The 11,140-nt window shown below is 47.1% G+C and overlaps 1 protein-coding gene and 1 pseudogene across 1 annotated transcript; both read right to left on the bottom strand.

Annotated features, from left to right (window-relative positions):
- Nucleotides 1–764: 764 nt before the first annotated feature.
- On the bottom strand, nt 765–4,458 carry Cavin3 (caveolae associated protein 3). Its single transcript, XM_052712891.1, has 2 exons — nt 1,897–4,458; nt 765–1,393 (listed from the first exon to the last, which is right to left on the bottom strand). The coding sequence occupies exons 1-2, from the start codon at nt 2,278–2,280 to the stop codon at nt 983–985; spliced, it is 795 nt and encodes a 264-aa protein (XP_052568851.1). The 5' UTR covers nt 2,281–4,458; the 3' UTR covers nt 765–982.
- Nucleotides 2,333–10,217, bottom strand: LOC128123870 (40S ribosomal protein SA-like; annotated as a pseudogene).
- Between the last annotated feature and the right edge of the window lie 923 nt (nt 10,218–11,140).

The following is an 11,140-nucleotide window of genomic DNA, read 5'->3' as shown; positions in this document are numbered from 1 at the left end:
ACACACACACACACACACGAGCTTGCAACCAAGCACTCAGCAATGGGACATTTCTGGATTCAAATCCTAATAAAAATCTAAAAACATCTAGATCCTATTTATTTTATTTTATTTTATTTTGTTTTATGCATTGACATGAAGATTATGAATGTTGTTGTATTCATTTCACTTAGGAAGTCAGCTTATCACGCCGTCTCTTTGTAAGAGATGCTCAATTCTAAGTGGCCTAGACTCAACCTATGAGGTTACTCATTTGTTTTTGAAAACAATGAGTGGCTTGTGTGTTTTGTTTTTGGCAGGAGAACATAAGTAGACCAAGGGCTACTTTTGAATTGCTTTTCAACTGCATCTGGGTTGTATGTGGCTGCTGAGAGAGACCTTGGAGTGAGCCTCAGACACCGGAATCAGGAAGACTAGAAACAAGCCTGACTGAAGAACCCTGTAAAATTCGACTTTTAAGGGATGATAGAAGTCAAAGAGTAAATGGGAAAGCACTAGTTGACATTTAATTGGGCATTTTCATCAAAGAACTGCACAGCACCCCACCTTCCCAAAACTTCGCTTATATGTATGTCCCCACAGGGAACGTGTTTAAGCAGTAAGTGGCCAGCAGGGTACTTCTCTGTGCCAGTGGAGGAGACCCGGGATCCAGTGAAAAGTGAGAAACATTTGCCATTCAACCCATTCCAGGCTCCATCATGCTTACCCCTCCTACTGCCTTCCCCACCCCACACCCGTCCTCGCCCTTTCACATGGAGTCTGGGTTAGATGAAATTACTTTTATTGCTGGTGAGCCTACATTAGGCTGAATGCTCCTCTTTCAGAGGACACAGGGTTCCAGACTGAAAGGCCGGGAAGGGGGGATCGCAACTGGGCGGTGGATGCAGAATTTTCTCCTTATTTGGGTGTAAGTGCTGCACGCTTTAAGGATTTATTTTTGGGACAAGGCATAAGCACCGAGTGGGACAGGCAGCTCCAGTGATCAGGCTGCACTCTCTATTTGAAGCACAGGCCTCCCAGGATCTTCCTCGGTAGCCTGAGGAGGTTCTGGCTCCAGGGCAGACTCCAGTGAGGACTCGAGCGCAGCTGGCTGAGCTGCAGGCTGGCCAGCTGGTGGGCCTTCCGAGCTCCGGACAGGCCCCAGCCGTGGCGGCTTGACTGGTGTGGGTTGTGCAGCTTCAGGGCCTTTACGACTGGAAAGAGCCCTTCTTAGGCTTTGTACCTTCTGCAAGCCTGTGCGTCGCAGCCGCTGAGCCCGGGACTCCACCGGCTCCTCGTCGGAACTCTCTCCAATTTGATCCTCTGGTTGCTCTGGGCCCAGCACGGACTGGTCCTCGGGGCCCAAGAGCTCTGGTGCTTTCTGGAAGGCGCGGGCTGGGATTTCAGTCTCCTCCTGAATGTGACGACACAGCTTTGATTCTGGCGGGCACTTAGCCAGGACCAGCCTGAAACTCTCCCCGCGGTTACACCAAAGGAAGCTACTCCACCCTTTGCCTCTGCACGGGGAATTGGAGCCAAATGAGAGGAATGGGAAGATGGGACCCGGAGGAGAAGAGGGATGAGCAGGGAGGGGGAGAGTGGGCTGTGCAAGTTTGCAAAGTAGATGAAACCCTGTAAGCTGTATGGGCGCTTGGAGGAGGCACAGAAACGCCACAACCGTTATTTTCATGTGGTTGGGAATGAGCAAATCTGCGGACTGACCTGAGCTATAGCAGGGAGGGCGTGGATTGGCCAGGCTGCGAGTGAGAGAGGGATAAGGCCCCGCTGTGGGAGGTGAGAAGTGGGTGCGGCTCTGAGAGTTTGTTCCACAGCAGAGATGGTGGACGGGCGGAAGACGGGAGAACCCCTATGTGGTGGCCTAGAGGCGGGGATTAAGGGGTGCCTAAGGTCACTGACCTTGAAGAGCAGGACGTGCAGCTTCCCGCGCGCCACCAGCAGCCCGTGGTTGGCCTCCAGCCGCTGCACCTGAGCTGCACGGCGCAGCGCCCGCTCCTGGGCTGCATCCGCGTGAGAGCCCACGCGCTCCGCCTTGGCCAGCAGCTGCGCCAGTGTGTTGCTGGTGGTGTCGTGGCTGCGACTCAACGCGCCCAGGCCGCTCTGGATGCGGCGCACCGAGCCCGCCAGGCCGCCCTGCCTCTCAGCCAGGCCACCCTGACGCTCCCGCAACGCCTCCAGCATGGTGGCCAGTTTTTCCAGCAAGGTCACCACGGTGACGGCGTGCACCGGACCCCCGGCCGGCACCCCGGGCACAGGCCCCGACTGCAGCGCGCTCTCCCCCATGATCTCTGACAACCCTGTTTGCTCTCCCTGCGGCCGACGGCTGCGATCTGGGCTAGGGCCGCCTTTCTCCGCCTCCTCCCCAGCTCAGGCCGTGACTCAGCCGGGCGGAGTTGGCATCTCCCCTGGTGGGAGAAGGAGGAGGCCGAGCAGGGGGCGGGATGTCCGAAGGGGGCTTTTTTGAGGGCTCCGCCCAGGGATCTACGGGGGAAGCAGGCTGGCCCAGAGGTACCCCCTCAAGCCCCATTTTCTCCCATGAGTTTGAGCTCTACATTTGCCCATTTCCCTGGTGGGCCTCTTTCAGGCCTATGCTCTCCCACAGCAAAGGGCGAACCACTGAGATTTTCATCCGTGCTTCGAGTGATCAGAGAAAGGTTGTGTGCTGGTGGAGGTAGGGGGTTAAAGGGATAAGGCATAACCTAAGACTTCAAAACGCTGCTGAGCCCCACACTGGGCGGAAGCCTAAGAAGTTTGGAATGTTCTGCTAAAGGCCAAAGGCAGGGCTTTGTGTGGAGGCGGGCTGGGCGGGGCATCCTCTGATATTTTCCAGGTTTAGCCTCTGGCTTCATATATTGCTATTTCTTCCCATTGGTTTGTGTTGTCCTATTTTGGGCTTCGTGGGGAATAGCTCAGCTGTGGGTTAGAATAAGTACTCCTTTGTCTGTTATTTAATGGAGGCTGACTCTGGTTCCTACCTAATGCCTTCAATGCCCTGTCTCCGAAATTGGTGAATGTGATTATCTGGTACACATTGGGGTAGGAAGATCGCCAGTTGGAGACCAGCGTGGAATACATAGTGAGTGTTAAAGTGGAAAGTCGCTACTTAAAGGTTTATTCCTGATTTCTTATTGTGAAATTTTTGTTTTTTACTATTTATATTGTACTTCGATTTGCCCATGTTGGACCCCAGAGTACCAGAGCCATCTAAACCTAATGAACTAAGAGTTGCTTGAGACAGGGTTTCGTGTAGCTGGAGCTGGCCCTAAACTCACTTGTTCAGTCAAGGGTGACCTTGAACATCTGATTCTCTTGCTTCCCCCACCCAAGTACTTGGATTACAAGTATGTACCACCAAGCCCAGTTTATGCTGGTGCTGGGGATGAGCCCAGGGCCCTGTGCACACTAACTGAGCTAAATCCACAACCCTGTTTCTGTGTTTCCGAGATAGGGTCTTGCTGTGTAGTTCAAGCCTCAAGCTCAAAATCCTCCTATCTCAGACATCTGAGTGTTGGAATAAGTGTTCACCACCACAACCATTAGCTGGTTGACAGATTAGTTGGTTGGATGACTGCAGTGTTAAGGATAAAACCCAAAGCCTCAAGCATGCTAGACAAGTGGCCTGCCACTAAGCCACACCCCAGCCCAACAACTTGGAAATGTGTGTGGGGTGTGTGTGTGTGGTGTGTGCGTGTGCATGTGTGTGTGCACATGTATGTGCAACAGCCTATGGAGGTCAGAGGGTGTCAGATCCCCTCAAGCTGTAGTTACAGGTAATTGTGAGATATCCAATGTGGGTACTGAAATAGAGTTCCCATCCTCTATAAAAGCAGCAAGTACTCTTACTGACTGAACCATCTCTCCAGCTTAGATACACTATATGTCTTGGGTCACCCAAAAGATTACATAAATGAATAGGGTTGAGAAAAAAAGCCTTAGTGACTGACTCTAGCCAAGTATAAGCCACAGTCTGGTCAGTTCTAACTGTAGAGGTTCAACGATATGATACCCATCACCATCCATCACAAACTCGTAACTGACATTCTTACAACCAAAGTCAGATTAAAATGGGCTTGTAATCTGTGATCTTACACCTGCAATCCCAGACTAAGGACCATGAGTCAGGAGGATTAAGACTATCCTGGGATACACAGAGACTGAAATGTCCAACTAAATTTATGTAATGGAGGTTTTACACAGCACAGACTTCAAAAGTGAAGACACAAAGGGAAACTGTCTCATAGTATGCTTATGTTCAGTGAAGAATGGAGAATTACCCAGAAATGGCATTAGACAAAGGGGTATGGTGAGAGGAGACCCAGCAAGGCCTGTCTGCTCAGATTTTTTGGGACTTCTCTGTGCAGCATGCCTTTCTCCTGGGTACAAAGCAGAATTCCCCTGCAACGAAGATGTTGAAGAAAGGGAGTGACCCTTCTCATTTCTGTGGGACTTTTTTTTAACTTTTAAAAAAGAGCGTGTGTGTGTGTGTGTGTGTGTGTGTGTGTGTGTGTGTGTGTGTAAATATCTGCATGTGAGTGCAGGGTGTGTGTAAATGATATGTGCATGTAAGTATGAATGCCTACAGAAGCCAGAGGCATTAAATCCTCCTGGAGGTGAAGTTACAGGTGATTGTGAGCTACCCAATGTGTGTGGAGGGATAGAACCTGGGTCCCCTGGAAGAGCAAGGAATGCTCTTAACTACTGAGTCATCTCCCCACCCTGTAATTTCTATGTTTTGTGTTAGAAAAGAATTGTGGTTTCTGTGAATGGCTCCAGGGAAGCTCAGGAAAAGAGGCAGCAGGAGACAGATGCCATGAGAAGGTCACGGAGGACTTCCACTCTCCATCAGGTCAGATTCTCAACATGTCAAAATACAGTGCTTTGTGGAATCATTTTCTGAGTCCCAACACGACCCTTTGGCTATATAAATAAGAATTTATATCTGCAATTTCTCCCTCTCTCCCCAAAGTGATTTATGAACACAGGCAAGCAGCCAAGGCAGCTCCTATAAGGAAAACTACAGAAAAAATATTCTGGATTTTCAACTGAGACAATGCCTTCAGCAACTAAGAGTCATACTCCCTTTGAGAGGAGACTTGGGCTTGCTGCTAGATTAGTGATTCACCAGAAGCCTCTGGGTTGTTCATACATTGGAATCCTTCATCTCACACATCAATACAAGCTTAACGTTTCTGGTTATCAAATGGAACAAAATCTTAGAAAAGATGCAAGATGTCTAGATGAGTTCATTATACAAGAAATATCCTTTGGGGCTGGAGAGTTGGCTCAGTGTTAAGAGCCCCTGTTGCTCTTGCAGAGGACCCAAGTTCAATCCCCAGCACACACGAATACGGTAGCTCACAACCACCTGTAACTCCAGACCCAGGGGATCTGAGGGCCTCTTCTGACGGACATGGACACCAGGCACACCCATGGTACACAACATACATGCAGGCAAAGCACTCATACACGTCAAATAATAAAATAAATGCATCTCAAAAGAAAATTAAAGAAATGTCCTTGGTCCTAGACATCAATTTCAGACACCCAGATAAGCTAAGCATCCTTCAGGGACTTAACCCTTGGATTGGAAGTCATAGTGTGAACCACCAATCCTGAGTTTAAACTTCTGAAGCTATTAACAAAAATGAACTTTCTGTCCCTGAACTGGTTTCCTTGGGTGTTTGGTTACAGTAACAGAAAGCTAATACAGACATGCTGGCTTGTATATTTACCAGTGACAAAGATTTTCCCTTGTGTCTTAGTTACTTTACTATTGCTGTGACAAAACACCATCATCAAGGCAACTTATGGAAGAAAGCATTTGGGGACTCACAGTAAGGGTCTATGACCTAACATGATAAAGAGCAGGGAAGAAGACAGGCAGGTGTGGCCTAGAACAGTAGCTCAGAGTTGACATCTTAAAAGCTAACTGGGAATGGTGTGGGCTGTTTGAAACCTCAAAGCCTCACCCCCAGTGACACATCTCTTCCAACAAGGCCACACCTCCTAGTCCTTCCCAAACAGTTACACCAACTGGGGGCCAAGCATTCAAATATATGAGCTTATGGAGGTCCTTCTCATTCAAACCACCATGCCTTATAAAACAAATGATATCTGTTTTTGTTCCTTTTCACCTCACTGGTGCACTTACAGGAATCTGTGGTGGAGTCCTGCTAGGTGTAGGAAAACACAAGGTTGTTGCTATTTTGAATGTTGTTGGTTGTTTTTGGTTTTCTCATTGGAGCATCTCTGATGTTTTCGGTTGAAATGAGATAATAGGTCTCTGTACAGAGTTAACAGCTTGTCTCTCAAGCCCTTTCCTGTTTGCCATACTTCTTGAGAATTATCTAGTATAGAACTGTAGAGCAGACACAGGCCCAAGTTGGCCTAAAAGAAGATCAAAAGACTGTGCCTACTCCCATGGATCTGTCTCTCCTCTCCCAGAGTGAGTCGACCAGAAATCCAGAGTATCCAGTTTATAGTAGAAAACCCTCTATATGCAGTGCCCCCCCACTGCTATTTTGATAGACAGCTGACTTCCTACTGTGGAATGACTCTAACTATTGTTACTATTCTTTTACTGGGAACTCCAGTAAGAGTTTCCAGGGACCTGGGCTAAAACAGACTTGTTGCCAACCTACAAGCTGCAAAGGGTGATTCATGCCATATGCTAAGCAAGCATCGAGGAGTAGGCGTGTTATTGGACCACGGTTTCACTCTCAGTTGTGGAAATGATATCGGAGATGTTTTATGGTTATTTTAGTAAGCTGCCCTAACAGTGGAAATGAATAAAAGAGAGAGAGAGAGAGAGAGAGAGAGAGAGAGAGAGAGAGAAAGAAATAGAATTCTAAGTAAACTTTCCTCTGCTCCATCACAATGCCTAAAGATGTAGTTTTGCCGTTCAATGCTGTAATGTTCTTTATTCTTTCCCATACTAAATATCATACTTTTTAAAAGAGAAGTATGTCACTGTCCTAGAAAATAAAATGACTAATTCTGTTTTGTTTGTTTTCTAAAAGAAAAAAAATTAACAGGGAATGAGCCTCGGTGGACAGGCACTACCTTCCAGCCTTTGTTATAGGCATCCTGTCTACGGAAGGGGTAAGGCCACACCACACAATGAGGGGGCTCTGTGCCACTGGCAGTTTAAATACCTGAGTTAGGGGCAGCTGGAAAGAAGAATTTGCACTGTTTCCAGAAACTAAACTATTCAAATGAGAGACCTGGGAATGCCTTCAATGGCAAAGAATCAGGCATATTGCTTACTCAAATGACTGTTTTGTGTTGGTTTTGTTTTTCAGCTTTTATAGACTGAGTATTATCTCTCAGAAAGATATGCATGAGTCCTAACTCCCAATACCTGTGAATGTGATCTTATTTGGATACTGGACCTTGGCAGATAAAATTAAGTTAATGCTCTTGAGATGAGATCACCCTGAATTTAGGGTACACCCCTAGACTGTTGCCTTTATAAGGGAAGACACGGGACCTCAGGAAACAAGATGATGTGAAGACTGAGGCAGATGTAGGGTAGCCACAGACAAAGGTCTGCAAATGATGGTTGGTGCCCTCACAAATTAGGAGAGGCACATGATATAGACAGATAGATATACAGACAGACAGATGATATAGATAGATATTACACACACACACACACACACACACACACACACACACATTGTCCTGCTCAGCTTTCTGGGGCATGCGCTACTACTGACACTGATTCTGTACATCTGCCCACTGGAACTGTGAGGAGAATAATTGCGAGGAGAGGGGTTATTTTAATGATTCTTTTCTTCCCTACTCTCTTCCTATTTTGTATTTTTAAAAAAATTTTTTTTTAGAAAGGATTTAAAAAACAAAAACAAAACAAAACAAAAAAAGAAAGGATTTCATGGAGTCAAGGCTGGCCTTGAACTTGCAGTATAGACCTTCTGATCCTCTTGAATGCTGGGATTATAGTTGTGCACCAACATGCCCAGCCTCCACCTCCCAACCCCCATCTCTACCCCTACTCCCAGTGCTGAGGATAAGAAACCATGACCTAGAGAATTCTGGGCAAGCATTCAGCCTTGGAGATGCATCCCTAACCCCACATTTCTTTAGTTCTAAGCCAGATACATCACAATAGCTTGATACAGCAGTCTTAGGAAACTAATAGACCTACAGACACCACCTAAAAGCACTAGAACAGGAAAAAAGCACCTTGTAACAGCAGGCAGGCAGTCACCCTGTGAGAGGGAGGAGTTTGCACCTTGTAACAGCAGGCAGGCAGGCAGGCACCCTGTGAGAGGGAGGAGTTTGCTGACTGTTGTCATTTGGTTTTGCTTTGCTTTCAGAAACTGTTCGTTTTCCATCTTGCCTGAGTATCTGCAGAGCAGCTTCCTGCCATGAAGTAGTGTCCCTATGCATTCAGTGGCCTGAGCAGACCTGTCCTCTGTGCCTGGGGACTGCTGGATGGGCACAGAGGGCACCTGGGTGCCTTCAGGTCATCTGCCTCCTCAGGCTGAGGAACCGGGAAACTGGTGAGGTCCATTCATGCTGAAGCTCTTCCCTGGTCACAGCCTTTTCAGCGCCAGCTTGCTCTTTCTTCTCAGGGTCTCTGTAGAAGTGGAGATTAGCCATGGCCTAACATGGATGTTCGCATGAGATGATGCCATTCACCATTCACGTAGAGAAATTCTAGGGCGTGCATCCAGTCGGACCCACTACGTGAGCTGCTTTATTGTTGCATGGGATCGTAACTGTCACTCAGCATAGACGAGAATCTGTGTTACTCAGAGCAATGGTGGGTAAATTGACATAAGACATCTCTGCAAGAGGCTAATGGTGAGCCCCAGCATCCATCACCACCAGAAGGCTGCCTTGGTCTGGGTAAGGAAGGTCTCAGGAGTGAAGTGGCCAGAATATGAGTGACTCCCATGTCAGTGGCAAAGTTCAGCACAGCCTGATCAGCATTCCTGGAGACAATGGCACACATCAGCAGACTTTCAGTGGCAACTGAGCAGCTAGCAGAAGCTTCTCCCGTGGTCTCCTCAGACTTATGAGATAGGTACTATCATTTTTCTTGTATAGAGGTACTGAATTCCCACTGTAAAGAGTCTGAAAACATTCCCCTCCGAGATTTGTAGAACATCAAGGTTTCTAGACATTGTGTGTAAGTTTCCCTCTAAGTAAGTATAGAAATCCATAGCAAGGTTTAGACCCCTCCCTGGATAGTGAAGGAAGGCCAGATGGATGGTTTGTTCAAAACACACAGTGTGCATTAGGGCATTTTGCCCCCAAGTTGGGACTGAAGTTGTTTAGGAGGGCAGAACTTCAGAAAATATACTTGCTACTGGAGCCAATCGCAGGAATGCAGGAGTCGGGCCTCCTCTTCGAAATATCTTGGGACATTCCAAAAGACAAAAAGCCTAAAACGCATAAGTGAATAGACTCCATTGAGCCCTTTTCTGTAATGTAAGGAATTCAAAGCATTCTGGCATTCGAGAATTGCTGCCTGGAGGAGTGCTTCCGTTTTAGACAAATCACTAAGAAGCACTTGATGAAAGACAGCAGCATCCTTCCACCTGACATTTCTCAGCTGACTCTGATTCAAGGGTTAATTCTACCACCCACGTGGTAAGTGACAGAGCCGAGCACTTGTGCACTGAGACGGAATGGAGACCTGAAGACAAACTTGAACACGATGCTGTGGTGATTTCTAATAGGTTAAGGCTTAATTAAGGGCGCCGTGGGCCACTGGCGCTCCCTCCCTACTTCATCTTAACACCGACATTCTCCTGCGTACTGACAGCTAGAACCAAGGAAGGTTAAGTCATTTACAAGCCACCTAGTATCTACACCTGGGAAGTGATTTGACTCACATGGCTTAGCACTTGTTGGGAGGCTGAAGCAGACAGATTGCCATGAATCTGAGTCTAGCCTGGGCTACACAGTGAATACCAGGCCAGCCAGGCTGTTGAGGAACACTGCTCCAAGTGTGGTGTGCCTCTTGCCATCTTGAAATCAGAGCAGTTGTGATTACCCATAGGAGAGTCTCACAAGATTGGACCCACTAACATCGCCTCATAAAAATGGCTCTTGAGGCTCAAAGGACACATGAAGCCCTTCCCTGAGAATAAATAAGTGATTAATAATTGCTGTGGGGGGGGATACTCTAGTCTAGCTCCCCATAAGTTGCTCATGTTTCTGTAGGCAACCCCAAATAAACTCAACAAACTAGACTTGGGTGGAATCAATTCTTTGGTCTGTCACTGATCTGGGGTGAATAGACGTGCGTTCAGCTCTCCCCATGAAAAGTTAGGCAACATAGAATGGCAAAACAAGAGCCTATTCAAAAAGCAGGATGAGGAAAGAAGGAGGGAGGGAGAAAAGGAAGGAAAGAAGGAAGAAAGGGAGGGGAGGGGGGGAAGGGAGGGAGGGAGGGACGGAGGGACGGAGGAAGGGAGGGAGGAAGGATAGACTGACTCATATACTTCTACACTGTAAAATTTGTACAAAGGGGGCTGGCAAGATGGCTCCACAGGTAAAGTACTGGGTAAAACTATTGGCTACACAAGTCTGACAACTTGAATTTGATCCCACGATGAAAGGAGAAAATCAACTCTCTAAAGTTGAACTCTGAACTCCACAGGCATGCCATTTCACACACACATAAACACACACGCACACACACCACCACCACTACCACCACCCAAGTAAATTTTTCTTAATTTTGCAGATATTGAGGACATCATATATTATGCTTACATGGCTCCATCTGAGTAGAAAAGCTACAAAGGCAGAAAAACATAATGTCCAGATGGTGCTTTACTTATAAAGGTTACAAAATTGAAACTGGGAATCCTCAAAGAATAGTAACTGCTGTCTGTCTTTAACTTGGGATTTGGCTATCCTGGGGAAGCCAAATTAGAGTACCACCTGCTGAATCTTGGAAAACACACTTAGGTTCCTCTAAAGTTGACCCCAGAAACATAGGGCAACTTCTGTGGCTGAGATCCCTGGAAAAGACCAGTCACTTATATGCCTCATGGGTAGATGTCCTATGTTACTGCTGCCTGCTGCCAAAATCTCAGACAACATGAAGAACAGCCAAAATGTCTACTTTAGCATTGTCCAACACAAAAGTAATGCACATAAT

Source organism: Peromyscus californicus, unplaced genomic scaffold (genome assembly GCF_007827085.1).
Source record: "Peromyscus californicus insignis strain IS unplaced genomic scaffold, ASM782708v3 Scaffold_4__1_contigs__length_199733344, whole genome shotgun sequence".
NCBI classification, from domain to species: Eukaryota; Metazoa; Chordata; class Mammalia; order Rodentia; family Cricetidae; genus Peromyscus; species Peromyscus californicus.
The sequence above is the reverse complement of the archived record's forward strand: the minus strand, read 5'-3'. Positions and strand labels throughout refer to the sequence as shown.